Raw genomic sequence first — 18,167 nt, forward strand, 5'->3', positions numbered from 1 at the left:
AAGTTTTATCTTTTCAACACACTGATTTGTATTTTATTTTTCTGTTTTGGAGCCCTACTTTATGAGCCCGTGTGGTGTGTATGGCAATAAGAAAGCATTCACTCCTACCCTCTGAGCTCTCTTCTTGGCTCAACCTCAGCTTCTTAAGAGATTGAAATAAGCTGCGCTGAATTTGGAGCCACTTTGTTAATTTATTACTTTAAAATTTTAGGATGAAGAAATTAATCAACAGAGTCAGTTGGTAGAGAAACTGAAAACACAAATGTTGGATCAGGAAGAGGTAAGTTAATTATCTTTTATATTGCTTCCAAAAGAGCTTAATAGTTTGTCATTATCACTTAAACAAATTTTACAGAGCTCTGAATAGTCTTTAAAATGTCCTACAAGAGTATTTTTGATATATGCATGCTTTTATGTAGATAACATATAAGATCAATTTTTCTTGTGGTTTAATGCCATACGTATTTCCTCTTAAGACTCTTCATTTTCGTTTTTATCTAACTTGAGGGAAAAAGATAACTTTCCTTAGTATTTATTCTTTTTTTTTTTTTTGCTTTTTGGGTCATACCCGGCGATGCTCAGGGGTTACTCCTGGCTTTGCACTCAGGAATCACTGCTGGCGATGCTCAGGGGAGCATATGGGATGCTGGGAATCGAACCCGGGTCGGCCGCGTGTGAGGCAAATGTGCTGTCACTCCAGCCCCTATTCTTTAGTAAATACATTGACCTATTAAATTTTTAAGCTAGTAGGTGATTGTTAAAGAATAAGCTTGATCCTTCCTAGCTTGAAGTATAGTGCTATTTTGCCTCTTCCGTCTTGAAATATTTCTTAGTGAATAACAGAAAAAACTTATCATACTATACTGGACTGGAATAACATTAGGTGTCCCTTTTGTGTGTAAAGTATTCACATACAGAAATGAGGGAAGGAGTATAAAACTACGTTTCCTTTTTACTGACTTACACAGATATAAGTCTGAAAGTACTATTACAGAATACTGATTTGTATTCTGCTTTGATTCTATTATGGAAATGTAAATAACAATAAAAATATATTTTTTTAATTCCTTCTTCACTGGGTATATATTTAACTTACCGTTTATGTTTGCCATCGTTAAAGTTTCCAAGCACCCTACCTTCTGTACTATCTCTCCAGCCCCAAGTTTCCTTCATTTAAAGTTTATGGAGGCAGGGGCCGAAGTGATAGTGCAGCAGGTAGGGCATTTGCCTTGCAGGCAGCTGACCCGAGTTCAATTCCCAGCATCCCATATTGTCCCCTAAGCACTGCCAGGAGTAATTCCTGAGTTCAGAGCGAGGAGTAACCCTGTGCATTGCCGGGTGTGACCCAAAAACCAAAAAAATTAAGTTTATGAAGGCATACATTTAAAACATCAATGAGAATGAGATCTACCATTGGTAAAATTAATAGTGGTCAGATCTTTCTGTTTTCTCTCACCTGCTTGCTGCTTAGTCATTGGGTGAACTCTCTTCTGGGTTTTCCTAATAGGACTGTCAGGATTACCTCAGTGCATGTTGCAGCATCAGGATTTGAACTCCTGACCCTTTGCTTTTCTTTTGTTCTGTCAGATGTTGTAAGCCATTGAGCCATCTTTCAGACCCCTCAGACATTTTTATACTAACATTAACTGTAGCATTATTTCTCAGAGCACCATTACTCACAGTTGCATGATTCTGTTGTTCTTTTCATTTAGCATCTCTGGCCCCTATTTCTGGTTACATTATCATTTCACCCCATTATTCATACTTGAACACACTTCCAGGTGTTTGTCACTGTGGTACTTGTGATCTCCTCCTTATTTGTCTCTTGGTTTCTCTCCAGTCGAATTTTGTGTGTTGATTCAAGTTTCCCTGAGGCACAACTCAGGTGTCATTTCTTGTTGCCCAAAGAAAAAATTTTCACTTTATTTTTTGTTTTAGGACCATCCCTGGCAGCAGGCTGAGTGCAGGGGTGCTGGAGATTGAATAGTCTTTGCACGTTCATCCTTTGAAATGTGCTCCAGACCCCAGTCCAAATTTGAAAACAAATCTAAACATCAGACCTTTCTTTCTGAGCATGTCAGTTATGAACTGAGATGCCTTATCTCTTTCTGTTCAATTACTTTGCATGACGAAAATCTTTCTATCTGAGCCAGTCACCTTCTTCATGAATACCTTATGGCAAGGTTGTGGAACGTCCAGCTTGCTAACATATAGGGCCTGCAAAATCATGTGATCTAGGGGCTGGAGCAATAGCACGGGTAGGGCGTTAGCCTTGCACATGGCTGACCTGGGTTCAATTCCCAGCATTCCATATGGTCCCCTGAGCACTGCCAGGGGTAATTTCTGAGCGCAGAGTCAGGAGTGACCCCTGTGCATTGCCAGGTGTGACCGAAAAAGAAGGGAAAAAAATCATGTGGTCTAGTCCCTGTTCATGATGGAGCTGACATGTAAGATTATATAAATTATATATAATCATCTATTACATAGATATATGTTATAAATATTCAGATGACTAGTGGCAGAGAAAAAGATTTTTAACTCCTGCCCTACAAAAATATCCTCTCTTTGCCTTAACTATCAATCACTAATCTGTGGTCTGATTTCTCCTATAGCACTTTTTCCCCTCCATCTTGTATTGCTTCTATACTTGTTTTCTTAGGTTCTTCACAATCAAAGTAGTTGATTTCCTTCTTGTCCCTCACAGTGCAGCTGTATGCTTTTGATTAAAATGTGTTTTATTTTTATGTGTAGCTTCTGGCGTCCACCAGAAGGGATCAAGATAATATGCAAGCTGAGCTGAATCGCCTTCAGGCAGAAAATGATGCCTCTAAAGAAGAAGTAAAAGAAGTTTTACAAGCTTTAGAGGAGCTTGCTGTCAATTATGATCAGAAATCTCAGGAAGTGGAAGACAAAACCAAGGAATATGAATTGCTTAGTGATGAATTAAATCAGAAATCGGTAGGCTATAGTTTTTTCTTTATTAGTATAAAGTAATAAATCTGGGTAATAAGTAATAGATCTGGGTAATAAGATTTAGAAGCCTCTTTATGTTCCATATATTTTTATAAGCTTCAAGTAACTTTTAAAAATTTTTAAAATTTTTTATTAATTCACCGTGAGATGCAGTAACAAAAATTTCATGTTTGAACTTTCATCATACCATCATCCAACACCCATCCCTTCACCCAGTGCACATTATAATATAATGTTATATTAGGAATTCTAAGATTTTAATAATTAGAAATTCTAAGATTTAGGAATTCTAAGATTTTAATAATTAGGGTCTGAAGAAATTGCTGCCGCAGGTTGCTCGTGTCTGAGATTCCTGTGTGTGTCTCTGGATTGTGGCCATGTGGGAGCTGGTGCTTCTTGCTGGTTTCTAGAAAATGGTGACCGCTGGAGCTCTTAGAGGGCAGGTGGTGGGACAGCACCTGCCCCCAATCTGGAGCAGCCCAGCAGAGAAGGCCTGTTGCAAAGTCCTGGGCCATCTCTGCCGAGAGTTGCTCAGTTCCGAGATTTCTGTGTGTTCTAAAGTAACTTTTTAAGTTGTGAAAAAAAAATGGGTAAACATCTATGTCATGCTATATTATGGATTTTTGAGATAACTGTATTATAGATTAAATTGAGTGAACATATGCAACTCATTCCGAATTTAGGAAATGACCAGAAGAAATAAGCAGCTAAAATGATATGTTGGGACTAAAGTGTTGCTAAGAGGTTAAGCACTTGTCTAGCATCCTTTGTTTGAACCCCCAGCACCACGTGGTTCTGAGCACCTCCAGGAGTCATTTCTGAGCACAGCCAGGAACATCCCCCGAGCACCACCTCTATGACTTGGCTCCCCTCCTCCCCAAAATAAAATTTCTTTAGTTTTAAAATATTTAAAAGCCAGTAAGTTGTGTTCAGAAATGGCAGCATCTGATTTGTGACATGATTAATATTTGTAAATATACCTAAGGTGTTGGAGCATTAGATTCTAGGTCTCATATGTAAGGTATATATTCTACCATATAATTAAGAGGGGTTTTTGCTTGCTTTTTCTTTCATTTTGCTTTTTTTCTGCCACACCCAGTGGTGCGCAGGGCTTACTCCTGGCTCTGTGCTCAGGGATCAATTCCTGACGGGCTTGGGGAATCATCTTAGGTGCTGGGGATTGAATTGGGATGACCATGTGCAAGGCACATGTCCTACCTACTGTACTGTTGCTCCAACCCCTAAAAGTTGTAGCAGAGTTGAAAGTAGTCTAATTGAGGTAGGCTTTTCAGAATTGTGAGTTTGTTGTTGGTAATCAGCTGTTGCTTAAAATTTATGATTATAGTAATTAAACTCAATACTATTTCATCACTAGCTTCTGATAATTGCTTGTATCTAGTACAGAAATAATTTTCAGGTGGATATTTTTTCCATAAGTTTATAGAAAGTAGATTATTTTCAAAAGTTCATTTCCATTCTAACATTAATTTGCTTTGTTTTAGTTCCTAAAGATAAGTCATTGTGGAAATAAATGAAAATTGTACGTTTTGAGGTTTCCAATTTCTAGGCACAAAACATTTCTAAATCTCAAAAATCAGTGAAATGGTGCAAATTATTTGCTTTCAGTGGAATACTAAGTGGGTATGTTGTTTGATAACCTGACAAGATCCTAAATTTGATCTGGAAGCTAGCCCAGAACTCAGTAAATAATTCAAGAAAAAATTGTCCTGTGTAAGTACTAGGTGAAAACTTGAAATGTCTGCAAATGTTTGAATTTATCTTTAAATGAATTTAATTCTCCATTTTGTTTTTGGTTGTTAGGCAACTTTAGCAAGTATAGATGCTGAACTTCAGAAACTTAAGGAAATGACCAACCACCAAAAGAAACGAGCAACTGAGATGATGGCATCTTTACTGAAAGACCTTGCAGAAATTGGAATTGCTGTAGGAAATAATGATGTAAAGGTAAAATAATAACCAAATGCTAAGTACAATTATATATCTTACTCTTCTGTTTACTACTTAACTGTGTTTTAAAGATTTCTTTTCTTTTTTTTTTTTTGCCTTTTTGGGTCACACCCGGCGATGCACAGGGGTTACTCCTGGCTCTGCACTCAGGAATCAACCCTGGTGGTGCTCAGGGGACCATATGGGATGCTGGGAATCGAACCCGGGTCGGCCGCGTGCAAGGCAAAGGCCCTACCTGCTGTGCTATTGCTCCAGCCCAAAGATTTCTTTTCTTACTCATTTTTTCATACTTAAACTAGCCATGTGTAGTATTAGATGGTATTAACTTCATTTTAAATATGTGAAAGTGAAAGAGAATAAAGAACACTCAAGGGGAGAGAGACATTCAGTAAGTGATATTTATTTGTACCCCATATTTGATTCTGTGAAAAGATTTTGCATTTAGAGATTTATCATAGTAAAGTACCATATATGAAGGTATGCAGTTTGAGCAACTGTGAAATTAAAACTTTGAATAAACTCATTTGAGTTGCCTTATGATTTGAGTTAATATATGAGCTCCAGTGATTTGTTTTAAATTTTTGCTAAAATTTTCAAACTTATAAAAGCTATGACTCTCAAAGTTATCAAACTTTTGCCACTTTTTTTAGCTATATTTTTTTTCCTCTCTTTTTTTTTTTTTTTTTTTTTTGGTCTTTTTGGGTCACACCTGACGATGCTCAGGGGTTACTTCTGGCTCTGCACTCAGGAATTATTCCTGGTGGTGCTGGGGGACCATATGGGATGCTGAGGATTGAACCGGGGTTGGCTGCGTGCAAGGCAAATGCTCTACCCGCTGTGCTAGTACTCCAGCCCCTATTTCTTTCCTTTTTCATCTTTTAAAATATACGGGTATTAATTATATTTGTACTAGATAAGTGGCAATAACGTTTTAGTGATCCTGCAGATTTTTTAAATTGCAGACACTTTAAATGCAAAAATAGTGTGTGTAACATGAAAGATTTGTATGGTGCATGCAGTAATTTATTTGGACTTTACTTTTGACTAAAGCCTAATTATAGTACCAAAGATAAAAACTTGTTTTTATTTGTAATAAAAACCCGAAGCCCAGTTTTTACATCATTTGGATGTTTTTCAATTTGGTATGCGCATTTCTTCTGTTACTATTCAAAGCTACTGTTTTTAATTATTTCATTTGTTTTAAATTGAGGTAACATAATTTAGAGCAGTAATGAAGTCATTGTTTCATAGTTGCAGAATACTTTACCAGTCCCTGCACTGTATTTCAAGATGCCACCATCATTTTACTGATGGCCCCTTCTCCAACAGTTCTCAGTTCTGTTGATTGTGTCTCAAGATTTGTTTCCATTGCAGTTGTCTAACCCTTGCTTTGTTGCTTTATACTCCACATATGAGCAAGATCATCTCATATTTACCTTTTACTTTATTACTTTTTTCACTTAGTGTGACACAGGCCAATTCCATCCAAGTTGTAGTACACTGCAGCATTTCATGTTTTCTCATAGCTGAATAGTATTCCATTGGTATATGTGTGTGTGTGTGTGTGTATATATATATATATATATATCACAATTTTTTTTTCTTTTTGGGGTCACACCCAGCGATGTTCAGGGGTTACTCCTGGTTTTGCACTCAGGAATTACTCCTGGCAGTGCTTGGGGGACCATATGGGATGCTGGGAATTGAACCCAGGTTGGCCGTGTGCAAGGCAAATGCCCTACCCGCTGTGCTATCGCTCCAGCCCCAAAACTTTTTTTTTTTTTAATGTGTCTTCTAGCCATCTTGATGTGCTCTTTGAGGAAATACCTGTTCATCTCCTCTCCCCAGTTTTGGATGGGGTTGGGTTTTTGGGCAGTTTAGTTGCATGTGACTTACCCTTTCCCCTACCCATTGTACTATTGCTCAGGTCCCAGTATAATGTCATGTCTTTATGTTGCAAGATTGAAACAAAGGAAAGGTTATTTAAATCCTGGGTGACTCGCTCTCTTCACCATCAGTCTGATTGTTGTCCACTATTCTAAGATGAATTGATGGTCTTGCAGAAAGTTACGCAGAAATCCTCTGAGATGGAAAAATAGATTTACTTCATATTACTAAACTAGAAAGGTATTATTAAAAACTAGCTTTTTAGGTATGCAGCTTCTTTTTTGAAAAAAAAAATCATGTTCAAATAATATTTTAAAATACATTCTTGTATTGCTGGGTTATGGCTCAATGGTAGAGTACTTGCCCTGCAAACTTGGTTCCCATCACCTCATGGTCCCCCAAGTACCACTAGGAGCAACCCCTGAGCACTACTGGTGTAGTCCACCTCTCCACCCCCATTTTATTTACTTATTTTGGGATCATCCCTAGAGATGCATGGGAGCTACTTCTTGCTCCATGCTCAGTGGTCACTTCTAGAAACCATATATGCCAGCAATTGAACCAGGGTTGGCCATGTGCAAAGCAAATGCCTTAACTCTTGTATTATGTCTCGGGGCCTCCAATTTTTATTTATTTATTTATTTTTTAATTTTTTGGTTTTAGTTTGAGGGAGCCACACCTGGAGGTGCTCCAGTCTTACTTGCGATTCTGTTCTCGATCACTCCTGGTGGTGGCTGATGAGACCATATGGGGTGCCGGGGATCAGACCCATGTTGGCTATGCCAAGGCACATGCCTTTCCCCGCTGTTCTTTCTCCACACTCCCTGGTCTTATTTTTCTAGGAGTTACTCCAAGTTGTGCCCCATCATACTGTGTTTGGACATAAAGCGTTACACATACTAGCCTTACACTGTGTTTGGACTTACAGCCTTACACATACTTACACATATACATGCTACCTCACTTTGTCTGTCTCCAGCCCATGTTCAAATAAATTTAGATGAAAGTGGTATGGATTAAAAAGTAAAAAGTGAAACTGCTTAATGGTGGGGCTGGTGCTACATTACAGGTTCCCTGACTGTTGGTCTGCTTCCCCCCTACTGTGCCCTTCAAAATCGAGTCAGCTCTGCACATAATTTAATTTGCTCATTTAATTAATGAATGTGGATGCTCAGTATTTTATCATTTACATTTTTTTCCTTTAACATCATGAATTGCACTTTTATAGTAGGCTCACTGTTATATTTTTATTGTATACTGTAGGTCCCCCATTGCAGTGTCATAGAATGGCTTTCACCTTAGTAAATTTCCACCTTGTGTCTTATCCAGTCCTGTCTTCTATATCCCTTATAGCCTCTGATCTTTTCATTATCTTAGCCTTTCCCAAAATAATAGAATTGGGATCATATAGTGTATAGCCTTTTCTTTGCTTTTTGGGTCACACCCAGCGATACTCAGGGGTTACTCCTGGCTCTGCACTCAGGAATTACTCTTGGTGGTGCTTGAGGGATCATATGGGATGCTGGGGATCGAACCCGGGTCAGCTGGGTGCAAGGCAAATGCCCTACCCGATGTGTGATTGCTCCAGCCCCTTATTAGCCTTTTCAAATTGACTTCCTTCCAGCCCTTAGAGTCATATTCCCAGCCTGATAGCTCTTTTGTTGCTGTTATTGAGGTTCCCTGATTTACAAATTCATAATTGAGCTCAGATGTAATGGCCCAATACCAATCCCCTCACCAGTGTCCACTTAAAGAATTTTTTTTCTATTGCATGGATGTGTACCAGGATGTTTGTTTATTTATTCAGCTGTATAAATTAGATTGGCAATTATAAGTAACCCTCATGTATATCTTACACATACTGTATTGACATTTATACCCCAGTATTTTCTTTTTATTTTTGCTTCTTATGTAAATGGGATTGTTTTGTATTTCAAATTCCACTTGTTCATTATTAGTATATGGGCTGGTTTAAAGGAAACTTAACACATGACTCACTGTTTATTAGAAGGCATGTGAGAACATCTAAAATTGAAAGTACAACTTATTAAGGTTTTTGATTTTTAGGTTTGCTTTCTGTATTTTCTCTTATAAGCATCAGATAACATTTTTCAAAAGTAAAAAAGGCAAAAATTAAGGTTTAATTTACTATATATAAATTTACTATATATAAATACAATTTATAATTTATAATATATATAATTTATATATAATTCATAAAATTGTATATAAATTTATATAATATAATTTATAATATATAATTTACTATATATAAATATATAGTTTTTATTTAAAATAAAAAACTATATTTATTAAGGTAAATATATAGTTTTAAGATTTTTGGTTCAAATTGGGTAAGTACATTGAACACTTTTGCCTTTAATTTTTATTTCATTTTGTCTTGCAGCAGCCTGAAGGAACTGGCATGATAGATGAAGAGTTCACTGTTGCAAGACTCTACATTAGCAAAATGAAATCAGAAGTTAAAACAATGGTAAAACGCTGTAAGCAGTTAGAAGGCACACAGACCGAGAGCAACAAAAAAATGGAGGAAAATGAAAAGGAGTTAGCAGCTTGCCAGCTTCGCATCTCCCAAGTATGTGTCATAAACAACTTCTTCCTTCTTATGAGAAACAGAGTAAAAGGTTGTTAGTCAGATTTATTTCACTCCCTAGACTAGCTGCAGTAATGAATTGTTTAAGTGGTCTTATTTGCTAATGTGTATGTTAAGGGAGAAATTTACTAGAAAAAATATGTGACTGGTATAACAGTTGAAGAATATGGAAGAATTCTCAGGTAGACAAAATGGCGGGTCTAGTGTTGTGGCTTTGACAGTCAAATAGATGAGGCCATTCACTATGTAGAAATTGTAGAAGGGTAGATGGTAATATCAAATGGAGATAGCCATAAGTATTTTATCTCATATCTTCACCTTCAGTATCTTAGTGTGCATGTTTATAAACTACAAGATAACTATTTCTTTGATTAAATTTTTATTTTAACTGTGGTCCCTGAACATTTGTTGATTCAAATATTGTTCTCTTTATATCTATTGTATTTGGCTATAGGGATAAACTTACTGCCAGATAGTCTTTGTAAGAGGTATGTGTGAGATTTTCCTACTTAGTATATTTTTTTCCCATAGCATGAAGCAAAAATCAAATCACTGACCGAATACCTTCAGAACGTGGAACAAAAGAAAAGACAGCTGGAGGAATCTGTTGATTCTCTTAGTGAGGAGCTAGTCCAGCTTCGAGCACAAGGTAAGTAATAACTTCCAGTTATTTGTGAGTTATATTTGTGTTGATTTATTCTTTATACAGTAATGGTAGTAAACCTATGTTCATACTAAAGAATAGGATTACAGATGGCATAAAAAGTAATAAATGATGCAATTTAATGTGACTTTCAGTAATACTTTGAAATAGTGTTCAACTATTAAACTTGCCAATTTAGAACTGATCCATCAGTTGAGTTGGTAAAGGATAGGGCTGAAGGGGAGGGCTGTTGGAGTAGGGAGGTGGATACACTAGTGATGGATGTGGTATTGGAATTATATGCATGGGAAACCATCATTGATATGCTATAAATCATAGAACCTCATTCAACTGAAAAAGTTGCCAGGGGATTTCCCACAAAGTGTAATGAAGGTGTATTTGTGTCTGTCTTTTTGCGTCTGTGTCTATGTTGTATTGTTTCTTGGTATCAGGTGCTTGGAAAGCTACCTCATTTCCTTGGCATGTCCCGAGCCTTCTGTTTAGCTGTTGGGCAAAGAGGGGCTAGAGAGTTAATACAGTGGGTAGGGTGATTGCCTTGCATATAGCCAACCCAGGTTCAACCCCGGGTACCCTGGATGCCTCCCTTCTAGCACCAACAGCAGTGATTCCTGAGTGCAGAACCAGGACCAACTCCTGGTGGGAGGTGGGCCACACCCAGTGTTACTCAGGGGACCATGCAGTGCCAGAGATTGAACCAGGATTGGCAGCATGCCAGACAAGCACCTTAATCATTCAGCTTAAGCCTTTCATGGTTTTTGTTTTGTTTTGTTTTGTTTTGGGGTCACACCTGGTTGTGTGGATGTAGAGGAAGACCATTTGGTTCTGGGGATTAAACCTGGGGCTTAAACCTGAAAAGCTGGAAATGATGAAAAAATAAATAAAAGTAATAATAAAGTATTAAAGCCAAGTATTATAGTATTGGTAAAGGATTTGAATATCCCTTTTGAAACCCATGTATTTCTAAGTGAATGAATAACTGGAAGGGTTTTTCCTGTCTCCCCACAGAGAAGGTTCATGAAATGGAAAAGGAGCACTTAAATAAAGTTCAGACTGCGAATGAAGTTAAGGCAAGTTTGGCATGACATTGTGTTCTACGGCTTAATTAAAGATGGCTTTAATCCATTTTTATCTTGTAGAGTTGGACTTCGTTAACATTTTTTTTGTTATAATTATAGCAAGCTGTTGAACAGCAGATCCAAAGCCACAGAGAAACTCATCAGAAACAAATTAGTAGTTTGAGAGATGAAGTTGAGGCAAAAGAAAAGGTTATTACTGATCTTCAAGAGTAAGTACTCCTTCTTTCTTGCTGTAAGATATTAGAAGTTGGAAGAGATTGAATGCTTAGAAAATATTTACTTATGGGCAATATGGGTATATTAGAAACCTATTATTGTTGAGATTTTGACTTGAGAAATAGTTTTTTATCTATGAGTATAACTTCTGAGTTATGTATATGTGTTACATATATTCGGGTTTTGGGCCAGTTCTGTAACAAGTGAGCCGTTGTGCTCATGCTTGGGGCCTGGTGGTGCTGAATATCAAACCTGGGGTTTCTGTGTATAAGGCACGTGCTGCTCTGGGGCCCTTGAGCTGTTTCCCTAGAACATTGCCCATTGTTTTTGTATCTTTTTTCTTAGGTTTTTGGGTTTTGTTTTGTTTTTCTTTTTCTTTTTTTTTTTTTTTGATGTAACTTTATGGAAAAGAAATACTTCTCCAACTCTGCCCTCTATTACAGATAAGATACCCCCATCTCCTCCACATAATTTCCTTAACTTTTGAAATATGTGCTTAGCTGGTACCCTAAGTTGATGATTTAAGTGGGAGGATACATGCCTCCACCTCCCTCTAGCATCACTGGATGTGGCTCAACAGAATAGTCTGGCCTTGTGTGTGTGAGGCCCTGGCTTAAATCTCCAACACTATTGGGGACAGGGCTGATGGGGGGTTAACTAAGGGGCCAGAGAGGTAGTATAGGGGTTAGGCATTTGTCTTGCATATAAATGACCCCAGTTCAATCCCTGGTGCTGCATATGGTTCCCCAAGCGCAGATCCAGGTAAGCCTTAAGCACTGTCAGTTATTACTCCATTAAACAATAAGAACAAAAATTTTATTGAGAAATAATGTTTAGTTTATCTGAAGTACTTTTTTTTCCTCTATAACCTCATACATGTGGTCTTAAAATTTATAGGAACTGAAGGTCTCAGTTGAATTATTTTTTGATCTTAGTACTGAAGGATACTAAATAATATACAAATGATGACAAAGTTTAGGACACTGGTCTTAATAGCCTAATGGATTGGGGACAGTGGTTCAGGGTAATAAAAGATAAAAGGAATTAAATAGTTGTTTCAAATCAAAGTATGAAACGTACAAATGGTCCTCCTGTGAGGGACAGCATACAGGAAATGAAGATGTTGATATTCTGTTACATTTTTGTTTTCTCTTATCAGCCAAAACCAGAAAATGATGTTAGAACAGGAACGTCTGAGAGTAGAACATGAGAAGTTGAAAGCTACAGATCAGGAAAAGAGTAGAAAACTACATGAACTTACGTGAGTAAATTTTTTCAATTCAAGTTTAAAAGCTAAGATCAGTATTGCTGGTATACATCCAACAGATACACTTTTCACTTTGTACAGGCTAATGGGCACAGGTTTTTATTTTTGTTTTCAAAATAGATCGAGAAAAGACTTTATAGGATACAAACTAGTGTATATACGAAGCTGTTGGACTCTTGTGCTGAAAGTATCCATCTCCTCTGCATGGTCATAGGTTTTTTACAGAGAACAGGGTAGCCTGTTTCTAGAACCAGATAGGTTCTGTAAACTCACCTGGAGCAGTGAACACCAGGTAAATTCCCTGTGTGTTGGCACACTAGCACATTTCTCTTACTGATAATCAAAACGAAGAGAGGGCCGGTTGTGGGGATGGTAAGATTCTTAAGGTTTTAAATCTGGATTCCTGTGCCCTGTGGTTCTGTTTTGTTAGAAAGCAGCTCACAACACTGAGACAATTTCCAGCTCATTATAAATAAGTATAGTTAATTGGCCGGTTAGCTCAGTTGGTTAGAGTGTGGTGCTAATAAATGTTGAACACTCAGATGGCAAAAATGCATAGTCACGTAGGCCCCTGCCCTCTCCCCGTACCTCAACTGGCCCACCAGCCTGAAGCTCCCTGTGCTTTCCTGAAGTCCTCTGAGGTGTGCTGGCTTATACCTAAAAGCTTGCTATGTGTTCCTGTGCTTTAGTCACGATAAAGTCACTTCACTGACAGTCAAGATTCAGATTTGTGCTTATGAACTGCTTGCTGTTTCTGTGCCACCTTTGTTTTCAGTTTATCACAAAAATTAATCTGAACCATGGCATTAAGTAATTGAGATTTCAGTATCTGCCCCCAAAATGAATTTCTGTCAAATATGATCTTTCATAAATTTTAGCCTTACCTTTTGAACAAACTAACCATTTATCTCAATTTACTAAGACTGTAGTTCTCAGATTTTTAGAATCTGAGGTCTTGAATGCCTTGAATTTGTAAGACAATTTCTTACCCTGTTATTGTTAGGATGGTCACATTATGAGGATCATTTCAGTTTTACGCAGATCCTTCTGAATTGCATCCATTTTTTTGTTTGGGATATATACACTCTAAAGTGTTTTTACTTCTAACAATTTAGAATCTCATTCCTAGTTAACCAGAGTTATTTTGAATAAATGTGTTCTATGTAGCATATTTTAAAACTTGCCTTTTAAACTATGGGTTGTTGCCTCATATGGTTTAAAATTTACTTTGTGATTTATTGTCAGTGTTTGATTTGTATACCTGTTTTATATACTTAAATTCCTGGGATTGTATAAATATTTCTCAGTTTAGAAAGACTGCTCCTTATCCTTTGAAGTTTGCCACGTTTTATCTTTTGCTATATAAGTTTAATGCTAACAAAGTATAGATTTAAAAGATAAGGTAAATTTTCCCTTAAAGGATACACTTGTTTTTTGTTGTTTTTTTTATGTAAAGCAGTGTAAGAGTGCATGCCTTCCAAGGGTGATGCCTAGGTCTTGATTCCTGACATTATTCTCCACCCACCCATCCCCCGAATTTTTAATCCTTTTAGACTTGATTCCACTCTTGTACTAAAATAAAGCTAGGATTTTGTGAACTCAAAATTTGAAATATAAATTTCTGTTCTTTTACTGTTTAGAGTTATGCAAGACAGACGAGAACAAGCAAGACAAGACTTGAAAGGTTTAGAAGAGACAGTGGTAAGAAAAACTTGGAAATAAATAAGATTGGGGAATGTTTACTAAGCACCCTCCACCCCGCCTTTAAAAAAATTTTTTTTAACTGATTTAAGTTCCAAAATGTTGCTGTTCCTCTTTCAAGGCAAAAGAACTTCAGACTTTACACAACTTGAGGAAACTCTTTGTTCAGGACCTGGCCACCAGAGTTAAAAAGGTAATAAAACAATTCAGCGTGGCTATATGTATAAATCCTGCTTAGTGTGATTCTTTGTGTTCATGAATGAAGTTTTGTTGTAAGAAGTTTTGGGAGTTGAACTAAGGTTTCTTCATCTTCATCATCTTCTAGAGTGCTGAGGTAGATTCAGATGACACTGGAGGCAGCGCTGCCCAAAAGCAGAAAATCTCCTTTCTTGAAAATAATCTTGAACAACTCACTAAAGTGCACAAACAGGTAATAAAGAATGTATTTTGTGGTAATTGCAGCATTTTACACAAAAATTGAAGCTGGGCAACTATTTGGTTATTTTAGTGTCCTAAGGAATTTTTATATCTTGAGCTATTCTATTATTTTATCTAGCATTTATATGAATAGATGGGTAGCATGTTTTAAAGGAATATTTTTAACAATTCTTGTCAAAAGGAGGTGGGTGAAAACGTATTCCCTTTCTAGGATTTTAGTTCTTTTCAAGTTCTTTTCTTTGGACTGGAGCGATAGCACAGCGGGTAGGGCATTTGCCTTGCATGCAACAGACCCAGGTTTGATTCCTCCATCCCTCTCAGAGAGCCTGGCAAGCTACCCGTGTCGTATTCGATATGCCAAAAACAGTAACAACAAGTCTCTCAATGGAGACGTTACTGGTGCCCATTTGAGCAAATCGATGAACAATGGGACGACAGTACATTATTTTATTTTTTGGAACACACTTGGCTTGCTGAGGGCTTCCTCCTGTTTCTAGATTCTGTGTTCAGGCATCACTCCAAACGGGATTGGGGTATTGAACTCATGTCAGCCGAGTGCAAGGCAAATGCGCTACCCATTGTGGTATTGCTCTGGCTCCAACCAAATTTAATCTTTCTTTAGTACTTACGAAGGAGCTTCCTGAGTTTATGTTTACTTGTGGGTCTTACTGTGTCTAAAAGAATATTCAGGACTGGAGAGATAGTACAGGGATTAATGTGCCTTCTTCACAAGTGGCTAACCGCTGTTTGAATCCCCAGCACCACTGGATGTGATCCAAATGCCAAAAAAATAAAAGAATATACATTCCTACCAAATTCGCGTCTTACTGAGCATACTGGCTATTGTCATATCTTCAGAAAAGGAAAAAAAAATCTCCCATCTCCCCAAAACAGTGAAACTATTTTTGTGAGAAATAAATATGTAATAGATGGATGTGTATATTCCTTGCATGTTGCTGCCTAGACTAAATTAGCTAAATGGTAAATCTTAATATAAAACATAGTTTTACTTCTTAAGAGAAGTTATGAAATACTTAACATTTCCTCAAGTCATCTTGACAAAGCTAGAATACATTTTTTTTAATTATTTATTTTTTTTTAAATTTTATCACCATGTGGAAAGTTACAAAGTTCTCAGGTTTATGTCTCAGTTATACAATATTCAAACACCATCCCTTCACCAGTGCCCATATTCCACCACCCAAATCCCCAGTATACCCCCCGCCCCCCACCCCCAACTGTATAACTGATGAATTTCACTTCATTTAGAATACATTTTTTTTGTATGTGTCATAGTTGGTACGTGATAATGCCGATCTCCGCTGCGAACTTCCTAAGTTAGAAAAGCGACTGAGAGCCACAGCAGAAAGAGTGAAAGCTTTGGAATCAGCACTGAAAGAAGCCAAAGAAAATGCATCTCGTGATCGCAAACGCTATCAGCAAGAAGTAGATCGCATAAAGGAAGCAGTGAGGTCAAAGAATATGGCCAGAAGAGGACATTCTGCTCAGATTGGTTAGTAGAATACATTAGAACCTTTAGCCCAGGGTTTATGTTAGTCTTGGCATTAGCTGGTCTCTAGACCAGTGTGCAGGACAAGTGCTGGTCCACCAGTATAAGGAGCTTGAAGAGGCCCTGTTAGGTTTGAATGTTGTAACTTGAAAAGTATTTGTATTTTCTAATTTAACCAAATTAATGGCATTGTTGGAAAAGAGCAAAGTTTATTTGTTCCTTTTTGGGTCACACCTAACAATGTTCAGGGGTTACTCCGGGTGGTGTTGGGGGACTGTATGGGATGCCGGAGTTTGAAACTGGGTCAGCTGCGTGCAAAGCAAACACCCTACCTACTGTACTATCGCTCTGGCCCCGGAGAGCAAAGTTTCATAAATAAGAACTAGACAGGAGAGATAAAGCACAGAGACGTAGACATTACATTCTCGTGTAAGACCTATCCTAAAGTTGGTTTTTGTTTTTCCTATTAGCTAAACCTATTCGTCCTGGGCAACATCCCGCTGCTTCTCCTACTCATCCAAGTGCAATTCGTGGAGGAGGTGCATTTGTTCAGAACAGCCAGCCAGTGGCAGTGAGAGGTGGAGGAGGCAAACAGGCGTAGGCTTCATGCATTACCCACAGGTTTGTACATTTTTATCTGGGGTTTGAATTACAGCTCTAAATGGGAATGTTCTACCATTAGTTATTGAAACAGTTTCTTGGATTCATACATTAGTGTAGGTTTTGTGAGTTTTGTTGTTGTTGTTGTTCTGTCTTTTCGGGTCACAGCCTACAATGTTCAGGGGTTACTCCTGGCTCTGTAACCAGGAATTACTCCTAGTGGTGCTTTGGGGACCGTACGGAATGCCGGGGATCAAACCCCAAGTCGGCCACATACACGGCAAACACCCTACCTGCTGTACCTCCAGCCTCCACATTAGTGCCTTTTTTCAGATGTATCATATTGTAAAAACAACTTGGCACACTTTCTTCTGTTTAAGTTCTATTAATATTTATAGCCTTACTTTTATTTTTTATTTTTATTTATTTTTAATTTTATTGAATCACTGTGAGATAGTTATAAGCTCTCATGTTTGGGTTATAATCACACAATGATCAAACACCCATCCCTCCACTAGTGCACATTCCCCACCACCAATATCCACGGTATATACCCTCTTCCCTACCCTCCCCCTGCTTCCTTGGCAGATAATATTCCCCATACTCTCTCTCTACTTTTGGGCATCATGGCTTGCAACACAGACACTGAGATGTCATCATGTTTGGTCCATTATCTACTTTCGACACACATCTCCCATCCCGACTGGTTCCTCCAGCCATCATTTTCTTAGTGATCCCTTCTCTATTCCATCTGCCTTCTCCCCTCCACTCATGAAGCAGGCTTCCAGCTATGGGGCAATCCTCCTGACCCTTGTATCCACTGTCCTTGGGTATCAGCCTCATGTTATTCTATACTCCACATCGTCTTACTTTTTAAAGCTTTTGTTATTCTAATATGTCATAGTATATAACTTTCACTAGACACGTCATTGTATTTTTTCCAAACTTGAAATTTTCTAATAGTTAAATTTCTGTACATGAAACTTGAACTGTGAACTATCTTTTATTTCCTCTCGCCTTTTAGTTTCCAGATTAACCCCCCAAGTGTAAAGCGTAAACATCTTAAGGTTCTTCCCTCCCCTCCCTCTTTTTCTTTATTCTTCTGGCTGATGCTGTTGCTGAGATGACTAAGGCTTGAACAGTGACCTGGCTGTGGTACTTGGGCATCTTTCTTAGGTGTAGGGATTATACTTCTTTTTTGTGGTACTTAAACACAGTGTAAGTGTAAGTTTCTTGTGGCACCAGAGCTCCTG

General features: G+C 37.8%; 1 protein-coding gene across 1 annotated transcript in view; it reads left to right on the top strand.

Moving 5' to 3' along the window:
* KIF5B (kinesin family member 5B) overlaps positions 1-18,167 on the top strand; it is a 47,431-nt gene that overhangs the window by 25,039 nt on the left and 4,225 nt on the right. The window contains exons 13-25 of the mRNA XM_004605392.3: positions 212-280; positions 2,752-2,958; positions 4,795-4,938; positions 9,236-9,424; positions 9,974-10,091; positions 11,112-11,173; positions 11,282-11,391; positions 12,558-12,659; positions 14,306-14,366; positions 14,488-14,559; positions 14,692-14,796; positions 16,101-16,317; positions 16,785-16,935. Coding sequence (XP_004605449.1) covers positions 212-280; positions 2,752-2,958; positions 4,795-4,938; positions 9,236-9,424; positions 9,974-10,091; positions 11,112-11,173; positions 11,282-11,391; positions 12,558-12,659; positions 14,306-14,366; positions 14,488-14,559; positions 14,692-14,796; positions 16,101-16,317; positions 16,785-16,915 — 1,587 coding nt within the window. The 3' untranslated portion in view covers positions 16,916-16,935. The remainder of the gene's footprint in view (positions 1-211; positions 281-2,751; positions 2,959-4,794; positions 4,939-9,235; positions 9,425-9,973; positions 10,092-11,111; positions 11,174-11,281; positions 11,392-12,557; positions 12,660-14,305; positions 14,367-14,487; positions 14,560-14,691; positions 14,797-16,100; positions 16,318-16,784; positions 16,936-18,167) is intronic.

Source organism: Sorex araneus, chromosome 9 (genome assembly GCF_027595985.1).
Source record: "Sorex araneus isolate mSorAra2 chromosome 9, mSorAra2.pri, whole genome shotgun sequence".
NCBI lineage: Eukaryota > Metazoa > Chordata > Mammalia > Eulipotyphla > Soricidae > Sorex > Sorex araneus.